The sequence below is a fragment of the Panthera onca genome, chromosome C1, assembly GCF_046562875.1.
Source record: "Panthera onca isolate mPanOnc1 chromosome C1, mPanOnc1 haplotype 2, whole genome shotgun sequence".
Classification (NCBI taxonomy): Eukaryota; Metazoa; Chordata; class Mammalia; order Carnivora; family Felidae; genus Panthera; species Panthera onca.
The window spans coordinates 128,965,286-128,991,104 of NC_138346.1; the positions used below are offsets into that span (position 1 = coordinate 128,965,286).

The 25,819-nt window shown below is 41.7% G+C and overlaps 2 protein-coding genes across 2 annotated transcripts in view; both read right to left on the bottom strand.

Moving 5' to 3' along the window:
• Nucleotides 1-7,106, bottom strand: part of STXBP3 (syntaxin binding protein 3) — a 62,545-nt gene extending 55,439 nt beyond the window's left edge. Inside the window, exon 1 of the mRNA XM_060623123.3 lies at nt 6,973-7,106. Within this exon, the coding sequence (XP_060479106.1) occupies nt 6,973-7,021 (49 nt within the window). The 5' untranslated portion in view covers nt 7,022-7,106. The remainder of the gene's footprint in view (nt 1-6,972) is intronic.
• A 5,163-nt stretch (nt 7,107-12,269) lies between these two features.
• The window catches only part of FNDC7 (fibronectin type III domain containing 7), a 29,963-nt gene continuing 16,413 nt past the window's right edge, over nt 12,270-25,819 (bottom strand). Inside the window, exons 9-13 of the mRNA XM_060625293.3 lie at nt 24,661-24,915; nt 21,415-21,675; nt 17,052-17,081; nt 13,315-13,383; nt 12,270-13,229 (exon numbers count right to left, since the gene is read on the bottom strand). Of these exons, the coding sequence (XP_060481276.1) occupies nt 13,352-13,383; nt 17,052-17,081; nt 21,415-21,675; nt 24,661-24,915 (578 nt within the window). The 3' untranslated portion in view covers nt 12,270-13,229; nt 13,315-13,351. The remainder of the gene's footprint in view (nt 13,230-13,314; nt 13,384-17,051; nt 17,082-21,414; nt 21,676-24,660; nt 24,916-25,819) is intronic.

The following is a 25,819-nucleotide window of genomic DNA, read 5'->3' on the forward strand; positions in this document are numbered from 1 at the left end:
TGCAAGTCACCTGTTCACATCCTATATTTTTCTATTGTGTCATTATCTGCTCTTTATCAATGCGCAGATACTCTCTACAGATTGACCCTTTCTCTTCTATGTGTGGTCAATATTTTCTTTGAATCTAGAGTTTAGCTCTTGATTTTTTTGTTAATGGTGTCTTCTACCATATAGGAATTTATAATTTTTATTTAACAAATTTTTTATGGGATTTGGGTTATCAATTTTTTTAAAAGTGTAACCCATGTTACTCTATATTTTCTCCCCATTTTATTGTTTTATTTTACATTTTAGATCTTTATACATATGGAATTCATTTTAACTTGCTAAAGTTGGATTAAGATCATGCCTAAGTAAATAAATAAGGAGGAAAGAATCATGCTAAGTAGATGTCAGAACAAATACCTTAAGACAAAAATTTGTAAAATGTCATTAAACAATGAAAACCTAATATTAAATATTTATGACCTAAACAAAACAACCATGGCATAAAAGAAAACCATGGCATAAGTGAAAACTATCAGGAATCTAAGTGGAAATAAAGAAAATATAATAAAATGAAGATCTAAAAAATGGAATCATGAAGAATTCAAGTTGAAAAAGACTTAGAGAACATGTAGTTCAAACTCTTCATTGTTTAGGCTAGGAAAGTGAAGTACAATCTGGAGTGCAAATCAAGTCTTCCAACTATTAGTCCAATGAGGAGAAATAATAAACCAGCTTTTATAAGTAATGCATAATGAAAAATCAAAAAGTCAAAAATCAAAAGCAGACTTGTAGGCTACAAAGAGTTTACATTCTCAGAAAACCAAAATATATTATTAAATTCCTAATTATGATTCCAACAGATTCTGCAGGGCTGTGGCCCAAGTTATTTAGTGAACAGGTAAGAATCTTTATAAAGGTAAAGCCAGAGGCCTGGGGCAAAGACAAATGCAATACTCATTATTAGTCAGCTTAATAAAAACAAATTGAATTGTGCATGAAAAAGACCACTTAGGGCTATCAAGGTACACTAAAAATTGTATGAAAAAATAAAAATAAATAAAAATAAAAATAAAAATTGTATTAAAGTAGAACATATGAAAACTGAGAACTAATAGAAGACCTACTAAAATGTATACAAAGACAAACATTAAAGAGCTAATATTTCTTGGTAGGGGGTTAGTAAATTCTGTATTTACTTCTGTAATGAAAATAACAATGTAAGGTTTAGAGGGTTTCTCTCATAAACATAAAAGTGTAAAATAAAAAGCCACTGTTAGAAAATTATTCATAATGACAGTATGAGTCAGAAGAGTAGTTACTCTGGAGGAGAGGGTAGGATTCAGACTATTAGACTATTTACACTATTTTAGACTATCTAAAAATTTAGGATTTTTAGACGAGAGGGAAGGATTATGGAGTACTTGAAAACGTTCTGTAACTTGATCTAGGTGGTAGTTAACATGGATAAAAATTCATCCAGCTGTACAGTTAGCAGTAGTGCATTTTACCATTACGCTTAATGAAATCTTAGAGTCATTTCCCTTCAAAACAGAAACAAGAAAATGACTTCCTTTCAGCACTGCTGAAACAGTGCTGGTAGTGACTGATATTTGAAAGAAAAAAAAAAAAAAACAACCTTTCCTTTTTACTGGTTCCCCACTGCCTAATGTCTACTCTATTTAGCTCCAACCTACCTTTTAGTCTTCATCACCCTATTCCTTGCAACAAATACCCTATACTCAAAAGGAACTATTCCCTCTTCCAAAAAACTCATGCACTTTTTCCTCTTTGGGCCAAATTTGGCTCCAATTTCCCTATGTCTGGCAAAATCTTACCACCTTCCAATGGCACTTCCTCTTGGGAGTCTTCCCTGATCCACTCCCACAGAGGAAATAATTCCTTTTTCTTCTCCTCTCCCTTTCCACAATGCTAATATAGTACTTAGTACTTGTGTACCGTCTCCTCTCACTGAACTATGAATTGCAGGAAGTCAAGGGATATGCACCTGAAATAGTGTACAGCAAAGAGTAGATACTCAATAAATACTGATTTAAATAACTATGTGGGACTGGAAAAATCCAAAAATTAAAGTATACAATTTTGCTCAACAAGATAAACTTAAAGAAGTGACCAGAGGGGCGCCTGGGTGGCTCAGTCGGTTAAGCGTCCAACTTCGGCTCAGGTCACGATCTCGCGGTATGTGAGTTCGAGCCCCGCGTCGGGCTCTGTGCTGACTGCTCAGAGCCTGGAGCCTGTTTCAGATTCTGTCTCCCTCTCTCTCTGACCCTCCCCCGTTCATGCTCTGTCTCTATCTGAAAAATAAATAAATGTTAAAAAAAAAAAAAAAATTTTTTTTTTAAAAAGAAAAAGAAAAAAAAAAAGTGACCAGAATGAAAAAAACACATAAAACTAAAATAATTAAAACAAAAATGCTTTACACATGCTTATATTTGCATAGAAAACTTTAGAAGAATTTGTAAGAAACCTAAGAGTAGTTGTGTCAGAAAAGGGAGGCTGTGTAATCTTTTCTGCTATCTAAATTTCTTTGCCAAGTCAGGTATTTAAAAACACTTAAGGGGGACCTGGTAACTCAGTCAGTTAAGCGTCCAACTCTTGATTTCAGCTCATCATGATCTCACAGTTCATGAGTTCAAGCCCCGCATCAAGCTCTGTGCTGATGACATAGAGCCTGCTTGAAATTCTCTCTCTCCCCTCTCTCTATGCCCCTACCCGACTTGCTCTCTCAAAATAAATAAACTTAAAAAAATTTTTTTAAGTACTTAAAAATGATCATTACAAAGACTATGAAATGGCATGGAAAATGCCATGTCAACATTAGATATTTTTAAAAAGGAAATCACAGAATGACAAATAAAAAAATATATCTGTAGCTATACAAGGACTAAAAATGTGAAAAAAAAAAACATGTAAAGAACTGGCTTAAATACATTCTGATTACTTTTACTTGTAATTTTTCTGGGTTAATTTTCTCTTAACATTTGTCAAATATGTGGTATGAATCACAGACACTAGACTATTGTTTATAGATAAGGAGAAAAAAAAGACTGCACTAAGGGGGAAAAATGCCACAGGTGGCTTGAGCTTGCTTTGTAGTTGATTTAATTACTCTTGTTATTTTTTGAATAAACTTCATCAAATTTTTATTTAAACCCTTTTATCAGTGGTATTTTTGCTACCACTTTCCTGTAGTAAAAAGTGGCAAGGGAGCAATATTGAGCACTAGAAACTTCACTGATTTTAAGTATGGAAATTCGTTTTGTAAATAAATATAGCCTTTGCACTCAAAATATTAAAGCTCTTTTTGTTTTTTTTTTTAAGTGTTTTGAGATAGTCCCTAAAGGCTGATCCCTTCTCAGGTTTTAGGTCTCAGCTCAAATATCACCTACTCAGAGAAAACCTTTCCTGATCCATCTATCCAAAGTAGCCCCCTCTCTCTATATATATCACAAACTGAAATAATGTTTATTCTTTGTTTACAGATTTATTTTCTATTATTTTCCGCTTGAATGCAAGCTTCAAGAAGGCTGGGAACTTGTCTGCCTTCTATTGCTGTATTTCCACAGGAATTCAGTAATATTTATTGAGTAAATGGGGACTTTAGGTAGCAAAAAATGGAGAAAATTATAAAGCTGATCTACTGTTTACTTTTAACAAACATTTCCATTTTTCTAGGGCCTGTTCCAAATTTAAAGCTCTAGAAGAAAAACTGGTGGACCCACCTTTAAGAAGCTTATCAAGATGCTCACATTAGGCAGTAGTAAGAAGGGCCATTTTGGAAGGATAAATCAAATGCTACAGAAATATAAGAGGCTGGGTTAAAATAAGAAGTCACTATGGTGATAGTAGCCCCATTTAAGCCAAGACTTGAAGGCTAGCTAGAGTTTGGATAGGTGAAGAACAGGCATAAGGCGAGCATTCTAGACAGGAATTGGCATACAGATGTAGAGGCAGAAGATTTCAGTAAGAGTGACTAGTTGAACATCAAGATCACACAAGGGAAAGGTAGATAACAAGGTAGGTTACTGTCAGGTTGTAAGTCTTCAAAAGCAGACTAAGCATCTGAAATTATCTCTACACAACTGGAGGGGTCTCTCTCTGCAGGTCTTCAAACAGTTGAGCATGATCTCAGCACAGCACTGTTACAGGAAAATTATTCTGGCAGCGACTGGCCAGATAGACTGGAGTGAGAAAGAATAGGTGCTTGGAGGCTTAGTTAGGAGGTTACTTCAACAAAGTGGGCATAAGGCTCTGAACTAAGGTTTAAACATTACAGAAAGTCATAGACACATGACATGTTAACTCTGCAGTCAGAAAGATCTAGGTGTGGGGAAAAAACAAGAAAGATCTGGGTGTGGAATACTAAGTCTATATTTAATACCTCTATCAGTTTTCTAAAAAATAGCTTTATTAAGATATAATTTGCATAGCATATAATTAACCCAAAGCATACAATTAAATAAATGGTTTTCAGTATATTCAGAGTTGTGTATCTATCATAATAATCAACTTTAGAATATTTTCACTCATCCAAAAGGAAACCATCTCCTTAGCCATTATCCCTGAATCTCCCCACCCCCTACACCTTCCAACATACACAACTCCTCATCTACTTTCTGTCTCTATATATTGTCAATTCTGGATATTTAATGTAAATGGACTCACACAGTGGTTATTTGTGAATGGCTTATTTCATTTGGCACAACTTTTTCAAGGTTCATCAATAGTGTAGCATGTATCAGTACTTCATTCCTTTTTATTGCCTGATATTCCATTTTTGGGATATACCACTTGTTATTTACCTATTCATCAATCTGTGGATATTTGGGTTGTTTGATTTTTTGGCTATTATGATTAATACAGCTATGATAACAGATGTATCAGTTTTAATGTCTATGAAATAAAGATAATAATTCTTATCAAGTTTTAAAAGATGTAAAGAATAATGCCTGGCACAGAATAAATGTCCAAGAAATATTAGTTTCCTTGTCCCTACATTTTAGGTAAACTGAAGATTAAGTAATTTATCTTTCTACCACGACTCAACTGTACTATCTTCAACCTAGCAAAACCTTTCCCCAGTCAAATGTATGCTTCTCCTCCCTCTTAGGATATTCCTTCATCATTTCTTACAGACTCTGTCATCTTTTGCTAACAGAACTCACAGTCCCCCTTCTTTCTCTCTTTCTACTCCCTAAATGCTGAATGAATGTCATCTTGTGTTTTGCTCATGTTTCTATTTATACAAAGATTCAAGGAACTATTTTTTAACCTCAACGTTGCTTTCCTTCCCTTCACTCTTCTGTCTTATCTTACACTCCATCTGACATCCTGGTGCTGCTTCAAGTTAATAGCGCTAGATGGAAATTTTCTTTTCTCTAAAATCTCCCTCTTGCCCAGTTTCCATGCTATCAAAACTGATGTTACTATCAACCTTTTTTCCTCATAAATACTGATGTTAAGGACCATGTACATCTTGCAAACTATTTACACAATGCAATTCACTACCCATTTTCAAAGAAATGTACTTTAAGTACGACTGTGATTTAAAAATATTACCAAATCTTACAGGGCACCTGGGTGGCTCAGTTAACCAACTTTGGCTTATGTCCCGATTTCAGGGTTCATGGGTTCCATCCTTGCTTGGGGCTCTGTGCTGACAGCTCAGAGCCTAGAGCCTACTTGGGGCTCCGTGTCTCTCTCTCTCTGCCCCTCCCCTGCTTGCACTTTTTCTCTCTTTCAAAAATAAACATATATATATATATATATATATATATATATATATATATATATATATAACAAATAAAAATCTTACCAAATCTTAAAACTCACCCATGCAAATCTTAAAAAACAGAATGCCAACCTTATAATTATCAAATTTTTAAAAAGATGTCTCATAACCTTTTCCCCCCTTTTATTTATACACTCGTTCTAGTACGTTCAGCACTATGACAGTTACTGATGTGGCGTTCTAATCTTGCACGAGGAACTGTATCTCCCAAAATTTTGTTGACTCAGTCACTTCTGTCCTTTGCTCAACAAGCTGGAGTCAGAGATACTAATTAGATGTCACTCCCTTTCCACTACTAGACCATAATTACTTTCAACCCAGCTGCCAAACAATGATGGTTCTTCCGGTTTGGTGGTTTCATTCCTTCTCTAACCTAGCTGACCTAAGTTTGGAGAGATTTTTATGAAAGCCGTAGGTGACATGGCAGAAAAGCAGAATATCAACCAACAAGCAGTAGTACAGCCCTAACAGCAGTGAGTGGCCCTCAGAGTATAGACAGAAATGTGAAGGTGCAGCTTTTGCCCTGAAATTTAATCATCCAAATGGCTCCTTCTCATGAACTCTTTAGAAAAGTGAGCTCCTCTAGAAACACAGGAAGAAGGATCTGTTCAACAGTCAGCGTTTGTTTTTGTTTTTTCTTCTATTAGAAGACATTGAAAAGTGTAATTCCAGAACGCTGCTTGGTACTAAAATGAAGAAACATAGCAAGCAGTCTTTGGAAACAAGTGTGAGGAGAAGGGGAGGGGCGGGTTACAGAAACACAGTGCCCAGACCGTACTGGGTGCAGAGACATCACCGACTGGTGGGGCTCCGGGGGGGGACCAAGGAGCGTCGAGAGCAACGCCGAGGATAGTCACAGGGGCCGAGGGAGAAAAATCCGGACTGGGGGCCGCTCACCCAGGGCGGGGCCTCGGGGCCAGAGCCGGGCCGAGGCGACGGGGTGCCAGACGACAGCTAGAAGGCCACAGGCTCCCGCACCCTGCCCATCCCTGAGGCTAGCAGGAAACAGGGTTGGGAAGGCGAGCACGAAAAAGTCCTAACAGGGACCTGGGTCCCAAAGCAACAAGTGCCCGCGGCGGCTTCCCAAGAGACTGTTGGTCTGGAGCAGGATAGCAAGGCACGGCGCGGCGGCCTCCTGGCCTTCCCTCTCTCAGCCCCTGCCCCACCGCACTCACTCTGCCACACCACGCTCTTCAGCCCCCGCTCCGTCACCGGCGGCGCCATCTTCCCAACACTGCGGAGGAGCAGCCGCCGCCTCCCGCTGGCAACCCACTTTAGGAGAAAGAAGCTCGGAGTGGCCCCGCCCCCACTCTCGGACCGCGCCCTCCGGTAACGTCACGAGCGACCGCCAGGGGATTCCCGCCCACGCCTGGACGGAGGCTGCGCAGTGCGGGTGGAATCTGTGTGGGCAGTCGTGCGCCCCCTAGCGGGACTCTGTCAGCCGAAGTTCAAGGACCCGTGACGTCAAAAAGCGAAGTCGTGCCTGTGTGTTACGAGTTAACCTGATATAAAAAATTCCGAATTCACGCAGACGGTATTTGAAAAAGGAATGGGTCATTCTTTCGCTTTGCAAAAGAACTCTTCACCTGGCGAAGCCGTTCATAATAGACTCCACTCAGCAGCCCCCTCAACTACTGAATAGAAAATTTACCCATTAAAGTCTATTGTATTCATTTTTCAAGGACATAGTAATTGTGTAGAACTCTGAGGTTCCCTCCAGTGTGCCCCGACCTATGCAGGACTTTCAGGAAACTCAAAGAAGTGAGAGACCCACTTCTGAAGAATTATAAATCTCATTGGAGAACTCAATTCCTGGTATGCTGAAGATAGTCAAAAGTTGGTTGAAAAAGCGAATGCCTTCATGATGATAATATACGTAAATGAACCAATAAAACAGTAATTATTTACTCAACAAGCATAAATTCATGTGCAAAATTGTGTGAGAGAGAACATCAATGCTTTAGGATTTAAAAGAAGGGGTTATTGTTAAGAAGGGATTCACAAAGGAGGGGATTTGAGCTTAGACTTAGCAAGTTTAAGCAGAGAGTTATTTCCTGAGATGGTGCTTTTGAGGTGAAATCACAGTAATCAGTCATGAATGAAATCAGTTTAGTTGCTGAGAGCCCCATCTGTCACTAACCATCATTTACACTGTCAGAAAGTAGACTTTCCCATAGATTTGCAAAGAATCAATGGTCTTAATTCAAGTTGGTCACATAGGAAAGTGGAAATATACTCTTAATGATAATGGCTAATATTTACTGAGTGCTTACTACATACAAGGTATTATGGTAAGTGGATTATAACCCTTAAAGATAAAGAAACTGATAGTGAAATAACTTCCCAAGGATGCTCAGCTTGTGGTATAGTGGGAACTAGGATAAGGCATAAGCTACACAGAAAGCAACAAAGTAGTCAATGGGACAAGCTGCAGTATTTGCTCTTTAGGAGAGAAAGAGAATGACGAATAAAAGCAGCCATAAAATAGGTTCAAGCACAACATGTGGCATAAATGGTTTTTCCACTCATGGCTTATATGGGAATGGAAGCTGGAGCTCTGGCCTCTTAAACCTACTTTAAATGAACTCAGCTGCTCAGAATTTTAAACAAATGAACGCATTTATTTTCCTCTCCCTTTTCAATTTAAAATCAGGTTCTGCTTAGTATGGCAGGATAGAGCCCCAAGCCATCAGAGAAAGACATGACATTGCCGACTCATCCTTCTAAAATGGAGCTCCTTGCCCTAGACAGTCAAACCAAGACAGAGGAGTGAGGGGGTAAAATTCCTCCATCTCCTACCTTGAGGAGAATGACCCAGTGTCAGAGAATGAAACAGTACAGCCCTTTGGGGCTGGAAGTTTGCCTCGGACCACATGGAGTACAGCTGTGGTTCATGCCCCTGAAGATTCCAAGGTGGGAGTGTGTTATAGGAGAACAAATGTGGTCCTTAGCTGCACAAAGACACAGGTCCACAACCTACAAATCCTGGCTCTGCCTCTCAGTAGCAGTGTGATTGCATTTATGTGTTAACTATGAGTGTAATATCTAAAACCTCACAACAGCCCAACAAGATGAAATACTTATTGCCATTTTACAGATGTGAAAACTGAGATTCAGAAGTTAAATAAATCATGTAAGACCTCAGGACAGCTCCAAGACTATTGCCCTTTTTATTGTACCATATTGCGTACCCTCCCTTGCCGCCTTAATTTCACATAACCTCCCTGAGCTATATCTCTAGTCTCCTTTACTTTATTTGCCTAAACAAATTGAACAGGGAATTTGAATTCCCTGAACATGACATGGCAGAATTACAGGTAAAATCCAACAACACTGGTCAGAGGCAAAAAATTTGCTTTGCAGGAAAAAAAACAAACAAACAAACCCAGAACCCAAAAAGCAGAAAAACAGCCAGAATAACCAAGGGCTGAATTAGGGTAGATCATTCACCCAACATCTTATTCTCAGGTCTTCTTTATCAATAACTGATGACTTAATCATGATAATCCAGAGAAATATTCTCCATAAAAATATCATGAAAAAAAAAATCATGGACTTTTACTTGGTGCCCTGAGAATTTGTGTTTCAACTGGTTAGCTATGTAAACATGAGTTACTTGATCTTTCTGAGTCTCATTTTCCTTATCTGTATGAAAGAATATTATCTAGCTCATAGAGTTGTTCTGAGAACGAAATGAGTATGTGGAAAGCACCTAGAAGCACATGATATGTGCCACATCCATGTTTTGGTTTTATGTTCACCAGTGTGGACCCCATTGTCTTCTGTGGAATTCTGACTGAAGCACCTCAGCCTCAGATGCCTAGTTAAAATAGGCATGGGGCGCCTGGGTGGCTCAGTCAGTTAAGTGTCCGATATCTGCTCAGGTCATGATCTCATGGTTCGTGAGTTTGAGTCCCATATCTAGGCTGTCAGTGCAGAGCCTGCTTGGGATTCTCTCTCTCCCTCTCTTTCTGCCTCTTCCTCACTCTCTCTCTCTGTCTCTCTCTCTCAAAATAAATAAACTTAAAAAATAGATAAATAAAATAGTTGATAGATAACCATTTCATTTTCTGTGTTCTGGTATTCATAAGGTATAGGTATATAGGATGCAGTTCCCTGGTGTCCTAAAATCAGGGATTCTGACCTTTGTTTGGCCTTGGCCTTTGGCTCTTTGGCCATTCCAATCAGCCATGGACACAACTCTACTCAGAACACCCTGCTGGGGGGGCGCCTGGGTGGCGCAGTCGGTTAAGCGTCCGACTTCAGCCAGGTCACGATGTCGCGGTCCGTGAGTTCGAGCCCCGCGTCAGGCTCTGGGCTGATGGCTCGGAGCCTGGAGCCTGTTTCCGATTCTGTGTCTCCCTCTCTCTCTGCCCCTCCCCCGTTCATGCTCTGTCTCTCTCTGTCCCAAAAATAAATAAAAAAAAAAAAAAAAAAAAAAAAAAGAACACCCTGCTGGCAACTGGGATCAACACACAGTCTCACATGGGCCCTGGACCACCGCTCAGAATGTTGCCCCAGTTCATGGTGCCCTCATAGGGCATGGAACCACTCTGAACCTCATGGACCCTTCTAGATCTTCTCACCAAATCTTTCCTCACATGCCATATCCCTCTATCTTGTGTTAAATTAAACAAGAAATCTATTAAAGCAAGGTGGTTCTAATGCCTTGACATCCTGTGTAAGCAAACCAAAACCTAAGCCTGTAAGCATCTCAAGATTAAGAAATCAAAGTCTAAGGACAACCAAACAGCCAATTAGGCTTTCCCAAATACAGAAACCACTTAAGCTATAGCCAATTAAACAATACACTTGATTTGCTCCTGTCTCTTCTCTATGAAAGTCTTTTCTTGAGATCCTGTCAGTGGAGTACTCCTAACTACTTCTGTTCTGGTGGTGCTGAATTAGAATCAGGTTCTGGTAAAACTCTCAAATTTATTAGTATGCCTCAGTTTATCTTTTGACACTTCTCAGACTCTCATCACTGAAATTTTGCTTCAAGGAAGAGCACACCACTGCAAACCTGTTAAGTTTCCCAAACCTGGCCACGTGTTACTTGGTGAGTTTGTTGAAGATATAGATTCCCAAGCCTGGTCCTAGACATACTGAATGAGAATCTCCAGGGGTGATATCTGGGAATCTTTATTAAGCAATGAGTTCTCCCAGTGATGTGGATGGCTCCTGTTCATATACTGGTGTTTAAGAACAAAAGTAAGAGGCACCTGGGTGGCTCAGTTGGTTGGGCATCTTTTTTTTTTTTTTTAAGGTTTATTCATTTTTGAGAGAGAGGGAGAGACAGAGCATGAGTGGGGGAGGGGCAGAGAGAGAGGGAGACACAGAATTGGAGGTAGGCTCCAGGCTTTGAGCTGTCAGCACAGAGCCCAATGCAGGGCTTGAACTCACGAACCATGAGATCATGACCTGAGCAGAAGTTGGATGCTTAACTGACTGAGCCACCCAGGTGCCCCATGGGCGTCTGACTCTTGATTTCAGCCCAGGTCATGGTCTCAAGGTTCGTGGGTTTGAGTACCTGATGGAGCCACACATCGGGTTCTGTGCTGACAGTGTGGAGCCTACTTGGGATTCTCTTTCTCTCTCTCTCTCTCTCTGCCGCTCTGCTGCACGCTTTCTCTCTCTCTCTCAAAGTAAACAAATAAAACTTTTTAAAAAGAGCAAAAGGGAATTGTTATTTTTAAGAAGAAAAGTGAATTAGGAACACCTGGGTGGCTCAATCAGTTGAGTGTCCGACTCTGGCTCAGATCATGATCTCACAGCTCGTGAGTCTGAGCCCCGTGTTGGGCTCTGTGCTGACATCTCAGAGCCTGGAGCCTGCTTCGGACTCTGTGTCTCCCTCTCTCTCTGCCTCTCCCCTGCTCACGTTCTGTCTGTCTCTCTGTCAAGAATAAATAAGCATTAGGGGCGCCTGGGTGGCTCAGTCGGTTAAGTGGCTGACTTCGGCTCAGGTCATGATCTCGCGGTCCGTGAGTTCAAGCCCCGCATTGGGCTCTGTGCTGACAGCTCAGAGCCTGGAGCCTGTTTCAAATTCTGTGTCTCCCACTCTCTCTGACCCTCCCCTGTTCATGCTGTCTCTCCCTGTCTCAAAAATAAATAAACGTTAAAAAAAAAAATTGTTTAAAAAGAATAAATAAGCATTAAAAATTTTTTTAAAAAAAAGAACAAAAGTGAATTAAACTCAGTTCTCCTCTCTGGTGCTCTTTGATGCAGCAAACTCCATTTTTTTGAGACCTGTGTCTTGCCTCCTTTACAAGAGCAGATGCCCTGGGGAGTATCTCTTATCAGTGTCACATTATGTATCTCCCATCAGTCTTACACAGAAAGGGAAAGGAGGCATAGAAAAAAAAAAAGTTCCCTCCCCACTCCCTTCCCCCCCCCCCCCAGCTTACCTCAAGCCTTAACTCCATGCTCCACTTCCCTTTGGGCAGAGTTTTATGGTTGTACCTAACTACAGACATTCTTGGCTCCATGGCTATGCTTTTGGGGAGTAGCACTATGGTCATGTGTGTTATGCAATCCACTCACACTATTTTTTAATAATGTTATTGACATTCAAAGGACAAACATTTTTCCAGGTATGACAGATTTATATTAGATATCATTGTCTTTCCTCTCCAAAGGTGAAAATAGCACAGTGTGAGTGGGGGATACCACCAGCAAGATCGATGGTCCTCCCCGAAAAAGATGCATGGATGTCAGTCTGACACAGTGTAAGGCTTTGCCTTGGCCATTCCTCCATCGAAGTCTTTGCTCACTCAAAACCATGACTGCAATCCTCCTAGCAACAGACCGGCAGTTTGGCTTTCCCAGATGCTTGCTCAGAGGTAACATCACACGATGCTTTGTCTCTGCGAACACTACCAGCAACTTGGCTTCCTCCGAACTTAAGATGAGGGTGTTTGTTACTACAGGTTGCCCTGGCAGCTGTTGCTCTCCAAACTATGCCAAGGTCCTGCTGGGGATCTGTCTTGAGATGAACAGTGTCTCTGTGTGGTGGCTTGATTTCAAGCTCTCCAAGTGAACATTTGCAGCCTTTGAACGGAGAGAGGGATGCTTGGCAAGGGTGTCTGTGAACTACCTATAAAGTGGATGTGTTGAAGTCTGTGTGGTGTCTGGATGTGAAATTTCAGAAAGAGTTCCTTCTCAGCAGACCTTTCACGTTTCCAGAACTTTCCCAGCATGCTAGCTCACTCTGGCAGTCTTCCAGAGGACTTTCTGGATTCATTTCTCAACTGAGTCCTCTCCACATCAGTGCTTGAACTCCTGCACAGGTGAGGACACACCTGACCTTGCTTGCCTTCAGGAAGTGGAGTCTGAGTTGCGGTCTAAAGGCCAAAGGAGCTTATCCTACTCTAGAGGTACTTTGTATTGTAATAGAGCTTTTCCACCTCTAATCGCACTAACAATCGAGTCAACTCTGCAAAAGATACGGGAAGAATTTTTTTGAACAAAGCCAAAAAATGTTGCCTTGGAATCATACCATTTCAATTGAAGTTACTCACTAGGTCCAGCCTCTGTTTTTGTCTGTGGCTCAGTGTGTTATTCTGCATTTCTTTTCCCTCGGTAAATCACTGAAAGGGCAAGGAAGGGAAGAAGCCACAAGATACATTAAATATGCAGACATTTTCTTAAATTAAAAAGCCCTCAAATATCTCTGAAATCTAGCTTAGTCTTTTGACTTGAAAGGCTGTTTTCGTAGCACTTCACAGCAAGTAAACCGGAAATTAAGACGGTCTGAACTGTTCAAAGGTCAAGAAGAAACGAACCAGCAGGTTCTAACTAACCAGGTTGCTTCAGGAAACGAACCTGCCCAGGATCTCTTGGAGTTCAGACTCCTGACTCAGGACAAAGAACTTTCCACTTCCCCCTCTACCCCAGGCCAATTTGCTGGGCTCTCAGACAGCTACCAAATCTTATTGATTCGGGGGTCTGTGTAGGGACAACATAATAAATCTGTTTAACTGCTGAGGGAGTTTCCAGGAGGAAAATTCCCCCCAAAGTGTGAGTGACAAGGAAGCAGGTTGGATGCTGAGGACAAACAATGCCTCCATGGAGGGATGTCAAACTACTTCTTCTTAGAGCCCCCTTGCCCCAGGTGGTTTTCCCTCTTACCTTCCAACCTGCATCAAATTTCAAGCATCAGAATGGCTGCTTTGAATTAGAGCTGTGGTTCTCAAACTTGAGCGTGCATCAGAATCACTCAGAGGGCTTGTTAAAACAAAGATCCTGGGCCCCAACCCTGGAATTTCTGACTCATCACTCATTAGGTCTATGGTGGAGCCCCACAAATTGCATTTCTAAGAAGTTTCCAGATGTTGCTCATGCTATTGGCCCTGGGACCATACTCTGAGAATGAATCAATTAGGGTATTATGAGGATTGAGGTTACAACGCAAATATCTCACAAGAAGCACATTAAAGTGTTAATAACTGGCACATAATATAATACAGCATGATATGAGCTTAAACCGATCTGAATTAGTAATAACTACCATTTAGGGATGCCTGGGTGGCTCAGCTGAGTGTCTGACTCCTGATTTCTGCTCAGGTCACAATCTCACAGTTCGTGAGTTCAGAGCCCTGTGTTGGGCTCTGCACAGGCAGTGCTGAGCCTGCTTGGGATCCTCTCTCTCTCTCGCTCTCTCTCTTTCTGCCAGTCCCCTGCTCACACGTGTGTACACTCTCTCTCTCAAAAATATATAAACTTTTAAAAAATTTAAAAAATAACTACCATTTATTAAGTAAGTGCTTACTATGGAACTCTCATTGTGTCCAACAGTTTGTATCTTATTTAATCCTTATAACATCTGATGAATTAATTATTCCAATTTTCAGGAAACCTAGGCTGAGGGAGAGTTGAAGCAACTTGCCTAAGGGTAAGTGATAGCGGTGGGATTTGAACCCAGATCTGTCTCTTAAACAATCCATTCATGTTGTTAGAAAACTTCAGGATAATCCAAGAGCCAAGGAAGACCAAAAGTCTTAGACCAACAAGATTCCCAAGGCTTCTCTTAGTGTATCTGGGAGCCCCATGTGCCCCAGCAACCCAATTTGATTAGTCCTGTGTATAAGGAAGAGAAATGCCAAACCGAGAGACAACAGTAATTCCTCCTTAGATAATAATGAATTCTGTATGATGTAGAGACTCTCAAGTGATCTGGCTTACTCTTATTTTTGAAAGTGCTTCAGGATCTACTTGAAGAGAGTGTCAGATTTCAGGCTCAAGCCTGAACCTCACTAAGGAAGGAGAAATGACAACCTGGGGCAGCCCAGAGGGACAGAGGAAGAGGGGAGGGAGAGTATTGACCAGAGCACTACTGCTCAAACTCCAGAGTATCAGAATCACCTGAGAAACTGATAGAACTGCAGAGGCCCAGACCCTATCCCACCTCAACAGGCCTAGACATCTACATTTTTTTAAAGTAATCTCTACTCCCAAGGTGGGGCTCAAACTCACAACCCTGAGGTCAAGTCACATGCTCTACTGACTAAGCCAGCCAGTCACCCCCGAGACTACATTTTGAACAAGATTTCTGGTGATGCTGATGAGTAGCAAAGTCTAAGCGTGATGGTTTTCAAGCATTTTTTTAAAGAGCCATTGCAACTCTTTCTTTAACAAAATGTTAGGAAAGGCCAGTATTATAACATACCACTCCTCTCCTCCGAGAGGCCCCCAAGTCCCTTCTACCACCCCTCTGGGTATCAGGGAAACACTGGTTAAATACTGCCATAATACTGGATATAGGATCCAAAAATGAAGATCCAGGCCTGTGTACATTTCACTGAAGACCAGGGCTCATGGTCATGAGGACTCAGCACAGAGGCTCAGCACAGAGCCTGACACGGGGCTCAGTTTCAAAATGGTGAAATCATGATCTGAGCCGAAATCAAGAGTCAGACGTTTAACTGAGCCATCCAGGTGCCCACTCACAGTTTGTTTTTAATAAGTCAGGCAGGTTTCCCTATAGTTGCTGGAGACAGAACACTTTTAAAAATTAATAGGGATTGTGCTTATTTCAGATCTGCAGGTGGGACAAGAATTGGAAAGCATGCGTCCTGCTGTGCTCAGAGAGGCATTGGACCTGGAGAACAGGCAGTGGAGAGAGACTCTAGACCTAATCCCTGTCAATGGAAGGAAGTGTTGGATGGGAAGCTGGCCCAGTCTGGGAGGCTCTCCTGTGGTGTTTACTGATGGGAAGGTTTCATTTCCACTCATACCCTCTAAAGTCAGCCATGTCTGAATGGGCATGTGACTGTGTGTGTGTGTGTGTGTGTGTGTGTGTGTGTGTCCTGTCTGTAGTTTGGGATTGATAATACTCCCTGGGGGTTTTCTCAAAGCCCCAAACCAAGCAGGCCCCTGGAAGATGTGGCAAGGATTCCTTTAAAGCAGCACATGCTACTCACTGGGCCAGCACACACAGCTCTGTGGTCATGCCCTGCCCAAGAGTAGCCTCCATCTGGGACCTAGAATAGCCCAGGGGAGGTCAGTTCTGAGCATAGCCAAGGAGGTAGTGAGAGTATCCTTACTCCAACTCCCCCTTCAGCACCCTCTTTTCCTCCACTGGCATAGCCACCCATGTAAATGCAAACCAGACATCCTTGCTCTTTGCAGGCTGTTAAGTTTCCCTCTAACACCTGGCTACTAGGTGGTCAGACCTGCAGCATCAATGTCACCGGCATCACCTGGACCTTGTTAGAAGTGCAAAGTCTCTGATCCTCCCACACCTACCAAATCAGAATCTGGTTTTAACAAGACCCCGGGTGATTTGCATGCACAATAAAGTCTGAGAAGGCCTGCTCTAAAGCTGCAGTTCTCAGGCTTGGCTACGCTGTAGGATCACCTAAGGAGCTTTGAAAAATCCTGATGCCCAGACTTACCCCAGACCAATTAAATCAGACTTTCTGGGGATAAAGCCCAGGCGTCAGTTACTTTTAAGCTCTCGAGATGACTCAACGTACAGCAGGGCTGGGAACCAGTCTCTGAAATGAAGGAGGAAGCAGCAGCCTCTCTGACACGTATTTACATTTTCCCGTGGGATCCTGGGAGGCTGAAAAGACTTCCGAATGCAAAGGAATTCATTTCAACTGGTGGAATCTGAGGGGAGGCATTCTAATAGGGGGAAACGGTTATGGGAGGGGAGGGCAGGAACCACTCACATCACAGAAAGAGTCAGCTTCATTACGTCACCCTAAAGAGCAACAACAAAAATTCTATTTCATCCATGAGAAAAAGGACTTACCCATTCCAAGTGTACTTCCAGAGCAGGTTACTGGAATGAATAACAACAAAAGCATTTATATGTATTAACTGACATATTTAAAATATTAAAGATATTTAAAAAAAAGATGGTGAAAGTATAGCTTTAAGAATAGTGGAAAAGTGGGGCACCTGGGTGGCTCAGTCGGTTGAGCGGCCAACTTCAGCTTGGGCCATGATCTCACAGTCCGTGAGTCCGAGCCCCGCATCGGGCTCTATTCTGACAGCTCAGAGCCTGGAGCCTGCTTTGGATTCTGTGTCTCCCTCTCTCTCTGGCCCTCCCCCATTTGCACTCTGTCTCTCTCTGTCTTTCAAAGATGAATAAATGTTAAAAAAAAAAATTAAAAAAAAAAAGAATAGTGGAAAAGTGAACCAAAGAATGAATAAGAACCAGCTTGGGTGATAAGAGGATACAGCTAGCAGTATGACCCTGGACAAGTCACTTTCCTTTTCTGTGTCTTAATTTATCTGTAAAGTGGTAAAGAATAAGAGCACCGACCTCATTAGGTGGTTATAGGAATCAACTGAGTTAATAGGACAGTGCCTGGCAATACACTCGATAAATATTGGTCATTATTATCATTTATAATATCGTCCTAATAATCAAAGGAAGGCATCAATGATATTGAAAAAAAGAAACCCAAAAAACAAAAAGAAAGAACTTTCCTCAGAGGCCTGATTTTTACCAGAGAAATGGAGCAAAAGCAGATTCCCTGAGTCTAAACACCCATCCTTCCTAATATGGAAAGGCTACAGGTTGCGATGGCACCCCACCAGAGGGTATAGAGTTCTTTTTTAAGTTTATTTATGTATTTTGAGAGAGAAAGAGAAAGAGAGCACGAGCAGCAGAGGAACAGAGAGAGATAATCCCAAGTAGGCTCCATGCTGTCAGCACAGAGCAAGACACGAGGGTCAGTCTCACGAACTGTGAGCCAAATCAAGAGTCAGATACTCAACCGACGGAGCCACCCAGGCGTTCCGAGGGTATTCTGATAACAAGGTCTTCTAGTGGCTGACATACTGGCTGTGGGATCATAGGCAAACACATAAACTCATTCATTTTTTAATTTAAAATATATTGGAGATAGTTATGTGCTATATGTTAAGAGTCCAGAGATTACTATTTATTAGGGGAAATAACACATTTTCAACTCACAGCTGTATGGCAGGGTAAAGATAAGGGTGATATGGGGCCACAAAAGAGGGAGCACAAAGACTAATCAGCCTCTAAGAATTGGTAAAGACTTGGGTGACCTGGGTGGCTCAGTCAGTTAAGGGTCTGACTTCGGCTCAGGTTATGATCTCACAGTTCATGAGTTCAAGCCCCAAGTCAGGCTCTCTGCTCTCAGCACAGAGCCTGCTTCAGATCCTTTGTCCCCCTCTCTGCCCCTCCTCCACCTTATGCTCGCTCTCTTCCTCAAAAATAAACATTTTTTTAAAAATTGGAGAAGACTTAACAGAGAAGAGGAAATTCCCTTGGCAGAGGTGGAATCCCAGGCAAAGAGAAGAGTACTGCACCAGCTCAGAAGCATGGTACAGCACGGTATATGTGTGTGGTGAGGGCAGGTGTGTGGGAATGATTCCATGCGGCTATACTAGAGAATAGAGTCCTCTTAGGACAGATATTGTGGAGTGAGCCTAGAATTGTGTTGTTCCACACAGCAGGCACCTGTCACATGTAGCTCCTGAGGGCTCCACATGTGGCTAGTCTGAACTGAGGTATGCTGTATTACATGAACACCAGATTTTGAAGACTTAGTATGGAAAAAAATAATGTGAAATTTTTACATTGATTTCATGTTGAAATTATATTTTGGAGATGTTGGATTACTAAAATATATAATTAAATTAATTTTACCTGGGGAGTCTGGGTGGCTCAGTTGGTTGAGCGTCTGACTCTTGATTTCAGCTCAGGTCATGATCTCAGGGTTGTGGGATCGAGCCTATGTCGGTCTCTGCACTGATGGCACAGAGCCTGCTTGGGATTCTCTCTCTCTCTCTCTCTCTCTCTGCCCCTCCCTGCTCAAAATAAATAAATAAACTTAAAAAATTAATTTTACCTATTTGTTTTTAATTTTTTAATGTGGCTACTAGAAAATTTAAATTTTTTCATACGTGGCTTGTGTTAAATATCTATTGAACAGTGCAAGTGTAGGAAGACTAACTATGGATGGACTGTGAGGAGCTTTGAATGCCATGCTCTAAGTACTGACTTTTATCCCATGGGGCAATGGAACACTTTTTGAGGATTTTGAAGCATAAAGGAAACATAATTGGATCAGTGCCCAGAAATGACAACTCTGATAATAGCATGGAGGCTGGCATGAGCTCCAGAAGACAACACTGGGGCAGTAGTCTAGGGGAGAAGTGGTGAGGGCCTATCATATAGCAGTAGGTGTAGGAGAGAAGAGAAGTTAGATTTAAAAACCATTGTGGGGTGCCTGGCTGGCTCAGTCTGTACAGCATGTGACCCTTGATTTTGGGTTTGTAAGTTTAAGCTCCATGTTGGGTGTAGAGATTACTCTTCTTCTTTTAAGTTTTTGAAAAAATGTTTATTTATTTATTTTGATAGAACAGGGGAGGGGCAGAGAGAGGAGAGAATCCCAGGCAGGCTCCATGCTGTCGGCATAGAGGCCAAGGTGGGGCTCGAACTCACAAACTGTGAGATCATGACCTAAGCTGAAATCAAGAGCCAGATGCTCAATGCACTGAGCCATCCAGGCACCCTGGGTGCAGAGATTACTTAAAATGTTTTTTAAAAATATTTTTAAAAACCCCAAAGCATCACAAAGTGAATAGGACAGGACTTGGAGACCCCTTAAATATATAGGGTAAAGGAGAGGCTGAAGCTGACTCCAGGGTTCTTAAAAACATTTTTTTTAATGTTTTTATTTTATTTTTGAGAGAGAGAAAGAGACAGAGCACTAGTGGGGGAGGGGCAGAGAAAGAGGGAGACACAGAATCCGAAGCAGGCTCCAGGCTCTGAGCTGTCAGCACAGAGCCAGATGTAGAACTTGAACTCATGGATGGTGAGATCATCACCTGAGTCGAAGTCAGAGGCCCAACGGACTGAGCCACCCAAGCACCTCTGACTGAAGGATTTCTAGCTTGTGTACCTGAAATAAGGATGTGGGGAGGAAGATTAGAAACTGCAGAAGATCAGGAGTTCCCTTTTGCCCTGAGGAGTTGAAATGCCTTGGGGCACCTCCAGGTAGAGGTATCAAGTTTGAATATGAATTTAGAGGTTAGAAGAGTTATAGATAAGAGATTTGAGAGGCTGGAAGCCTCAATTTTCTCATTTATACGTTGGAGCTAATAAAACGTGTTGTTGAATCTACCTTATAGAGTTATTTTGAGCATTCAATGAGATACCGAATGTGAAAACACTTGATAAATTACAAAACAATACAAATATGATGAAACACTGGTATTGAGTCTCTTTTTCCTAAGATCTGTCCCTTCCCATAGGGCAGTACTTTGGGCGAGCTTGTTCTGTGGACAAGATAATGAAAATACAAGGAATCAGAGCATGACAGCCAAGGGCAGCAAGAACAGTATTAAGAAGACCTGGCCTGGTTCTTTCCAGGGGCCATTTGAGCCTTCCTGTTACCTATACATAATTAGAAATTCTTAGATTCTGGTTATCAGTAAAGGTTTCTGAGTCAGTATTTATTCCTCTTCCTGTGACCACCTATAAAGTTCTAGGGCCTTATCTCTTCTCTTAAAATTTATTTTTTAGAAATATATGAAAAATATATGTCTATGCTCTGGGCAAGGTAGCAGAAGGTGCTGGAAGACAGAACAGGGGAATTGCTAATGTTTTTCTGCCAGCTCTGGTGAGATGGCAGCTGCTGACAGTCATGTTTTGTGACCACAGACTGCCTGCCCACTCATATTTCCAAAGCTAGCTTCTGATTTATAAATTCATTTTTTCCCCTGATTCTCCAACTTCTCGAACCTGTGCAGATAAAGATTCAAGTCTCTTAATTTCCAGCATTTCAGGGTGTTTATCATTATCTCTGAGACTATGTTAAAAATCGATTCCCAAATCTCAAAGCAAAAAATCATTTTAAATCTGCTTTACTATTTCAACAGCAAGCATCTGGTCCTTTTTCTGAAAAAGAAAGGGACAGTGAAGGGAGGAGTGTCTCCAAATCATATAATAAGAAAACATCACAGTTGCAAAGAAGCTTGAGATCCCTGTAGCCAGAATCTGCCTGCCGCATATAGAAATTTCACACCTCTTTGACCTTCCTAACATAGCAAATAAGTGTGATTGCTCTGAGTCTTAACTGACAGATTGAGTTCAGGGTTAGTTTCAAATAAAGCGTTGTAACTTGCTCTACCTGAATAGATTTTTTTTGGACAGAAAGTAAGCTTCAGTCCTGTCTCAGCAACTGGTGAGACCATCACGGTATATACATCCCCACAGGGTATCTCGGTGACATCACAAAAACTGAGGCCAGCTCTTGGGGCACAGGTGAAAATGCCTTTAGAACCGTAGAGGTCAGTGCTATAATTGGTAGAGCCCCTGGAGGCTTGCCAGTAGATTCGGATGCCATTAGGGCTCAGCCTATATAATTTCACTCCCAAAGGGCAGCAGGCACCTGAGGATAAAAACAGACACAAATCACTTATTCCACCATCAGATAAACATGGCCTTTATTACAGTGGGGAAACAAGATAAGTAACCTAAATAATATATGATTAGAGCATTATTCGAAGGGGTACTCAAGTTCTTTCTGTGGTGGGCCACATGATTAGAAATCCATGTGTGATGCTGAGGTGAGCCAAGAATTTTTAATGGAGAACAACAGTGAGTTAAAAAGTCCCCACTTGGGGCACCTGGGTGGCTCAGTCAGTTAAGCGTCTGACTTTGGCTCAGGTCATGATCTCACTGTTCCTGGGTTGGAGCCCCGTGTTAGGCTCTGTGCTGACAGGTCAGAGCCTGGAGCCTGCTTCAAATTCCGTGTCTCCTTGTCTCTCTGCCCTTCCCCCACTTGCACTGTCTCTGTCTCTCAAAAATAAATAAGACATTAAAAAAATTAAAAAACAAAAAAAACAAAACTCCCCACTTGGTGGGGTGCTTGTGTGGCTCAGTTGGTTAAGCTTCTGACCTCAGCTCAGGTCATGATCTCACAGTTCATGAGTTCGAGTCCCGCATCGAGCTGTCTGCTGTCAACACAAAGCCCGTTTTGGATCCTCTGTACCCCCTCTCTCTCTGCCCCTCCCCTGCTTGCACTCTCTCTCTCTCTCTCTCTCAAAAATAAACAAATATTACAAAAATCTCCACTTGGCAGCTATGTATTATATACAAATGTGAGCCAAGTGTATAGAATCCTTGTTAAGATCTTTCATAATGCCCTAGTTCCACAAGATTTTAGTGGGATTGAATTTAAATCGTCTGCATTCAGGTTTTTAAAATTTTATTTATTTATTTTGAGAGAGATAGTCAGCATGAGCAGGAGAGGGGCAGAAAGGGAGAGAGAGAATCCCGGGTGGGCTCTGTGCTAACACAGACCCCACAAGGAGCTCCAACTCATGAAGCCAGATCATGACCTGAGCCGAAACCAAGAGTTGGATGCTTAACTGACTGAGCCAGTCAGGTGCCCCATTAACTGCTATCAGCTTTAATTGAAAATACCTATTTTGCTGACCTGAGTAGCATGACACCTGGGGAGTAGTCACTTACACAAGAGTCAGGTGACCAGGCTTTGCTCATCCACACTTTGTCCATGCTAGCTCACTAGGTCCTTCTGTTTTCTTTGCTAGATGCCCTGAGCAGGCTACACACATCAGGTGTCAAGCAGGGCACCGAATGGTGGCTTACTCAGTAACAAAAATTAAAATGTTGTGGTATGATGATTAAAACATTCAGTTATAGATAATCAGGTTCATTTGATTTGTTCTTTCTTTTAAAGAAAGGTTTTTTTTACATGTGAAGATAAGCAGTGGGCCATATTCCCAGAACTGGATATCAGGGTAAGAACGCAGGCAGTAAATCTAATGAAAGATAATGGTCCCAAAGAAAGTATGAAACAGCTTACGTATGTGTAGCATGTTATAAATGCTTTCACATTATTACAATTTCTCTTACCAATGAGGAAACATTAGGGAAGATAAGGCAATGAAGCTTATAAGAAACTTTTTTTTTTTTTTTTTTTTTTTTTTTGAGGGAGAGAGAGAGTGTGTGAGTGAGAGGTGGCGTCAGGGTGGGGAGAGGCAGAGAGAGGGAGAGAGAGAATGTCAAGCAGGCTTGCGTGGAGCCCCACGCGGGGCTCCATCTCATAACCCTGAGATCCTGACCTGAGCTAAAACGAAGAGTCGGACGCTTAACAGACTGAGCCACCCTGGCGCCCCAGAAGCTGTATCTTTAGACTCCTAGTTGAAGACCTTTTCTACTGCCCTTGGGGAGGCAAAATTATATTTTAGCTCTCCCATCCCGTGCCCTGGGGCAGACACGGTGAACTAATGATTGTACTTTCTCATTAAAAAAGCATTTCCAGGAGTTTTCTTTTCTTTTTTCAAAAGCATGCCCCAAACAGCCACTTCAGTGGACTAGATTCACACAAGAGAATCAATCTTATTTGCTAACCCCATACCCACTACCTTCCCCTGCTATTCCCTAATGATTTGCTCTTTGTGAAGAACAAGATACAATACTGTCAGTAGACAGTGCTCTTTCAGCCTGTTGAAATAAGAAACCATTGAAGGAGATGGAGTGGTTTAGAAGAGAGAGGTGATAGCATAATAATAATGAGAAGAAAAGAATTCAAGACAAACAGAATGTGTGACCTAAATGCTTTCTGGAAACTCTGCCAGGCTGAGTTACTCTGTGCAGCGGGTAGCTGTGCCGTATAAATCTGTCCTGCCTTCAGAAAAAGTATACCTGAACCATGTTACCAAGGGAATCAATTCATCAACCACCAACAGAAGCCTCCGACGCTTTGAGGTTCTAAGAGGAAACTTGTAAACATTTTAGAAAATAATCTGAATTTATAATGCTAGCAGAATGGAGATGCAGGATCTTTTTAAATGAGAAGGATGGGCTTACATCTGGATTGATAATAGTCAAAGTCCTGGGGTACCCAGGTGGCTCAGTCAGTTGGGCCCAGCCTCCAACTCTTGATTTCAACTCAGGTCATGATGTCACAGTTCTGTGAGCTTGAGCCCCATGTCGGCTCTGTGCTGGCATCTTGGAGCCTGCTTGGGATCCTCCCTCTCTCTCTCTGCCCCTCCTTTGCTTATGCTCTCTCCGTCTCTCTCAAAAAAAAATAAAAAAACTTAGGGGTGCCTGGGTGACTCAGTTGGTTGAACATTTAATTCTTGATTTCGGCTCAGCTCATGATCTCATGGTTCGTGGATTTGAGCCTCACATCAGTCTCCGCACTAACAATGAGGAGCCGGCTTGGGATTCTTTCTCTCTCCCTCTGTCTACCCCTCCCCAGCTCAAGTTCATGCTTTCTCTCAAAATAAATAAATAAACTTTAAAAAATTATGAATAAGTAAGTAAATAAAGAAGGAAAGAAACTTTAAAAAAATAGTCGAAGTCCATATTGATACTCCATAGCTGGAATTTAGAATTCACTTACTAGAGGAATAACTTTGGTAGGTGCAGTCTGCAGTCAACCCAGTGGCACTAATCGCTTTTAATGCCACTGTGTAATTGACGCCACATGTGATACATCCCAGGAGGCACTGGTTTTGATGGGTGAGACACTTAGACTGTCCGGTGTGTGACTCCAGAACTGTCACATAGGTTTGGGCCCCGGTCCCAACAGTCCAGCTCACGTTGATTACTGATTGGGTGACCTGAGTTACCGTCAGACCAGCTGGACAGCACGGCACTTAGGTGGGGAAGAAGAGAAAGAATTGGGGATTTGTTTCCACTGAGGGTTATTTGTGGGAAAATGACAGAGAATGGTATTTTGTCTGTATACCATTCAGTATCCTGCATTTCTCAAATCTTTAATTATTAAGCAAAATCTCCTTTTGTTAAGCACAATCTCATTTCCTCTGATACATCATTTAACATCAACTCTACGTTGGGGTTGCTTTCCCCAAGAAGGCGGAGCACTAACTGGCTGTGGGTAATGTGAGTTTCCTCCCAATGTTTTCAGAATAAGAAAGAAATCCTTTGTTGTTTCCCAACTTTAACAATTCCAGTTGCAAACTTCAAAGCAATGGCTGTATTCACCTCTTCTCCCAATATAACATTTTACAGCCTTTGCAATTGAAAGTATGTTGCCTTTTTCATGCATTTCATAGTACTTAATTGATATAAAAGCTTGCAATACCTAAGAATATCACAGCCAATTCTCAAATTTTCAGAGATTGTTAAACAGGATATAGGATATCTAGAATCTTCCTGAATATTGGGCATGGTCTCTATTCTGCTGCTTTTTACATTTCAACTTTTATAGTCCAAAGTGCCATCCATTGTATATAAGAGAAAATAATGTCCAAAAGTTTTAAGTAATTTGCTAAATTTCACTCACACACAGTGCTTTAAAGCTGTAACAGCTTTCTTTTATCAAGCTCTTACTGTGTATGCATCAGGCACCATGCTAAGTGCTTGCAGCATTAACTAACTTAACATTTGCAACCACCCGAGCAATCCATTCTCCCCTTTTACCAGAAAACTGAAACTCAGAAAGCATTTTACACAGAAAGGTTTTAAACGGCTGAGCCAAAGAAAGAAAACATAAGCCAGCTCATTTGGTTACTTGTTCGTTGTTTCGGGAGATCATG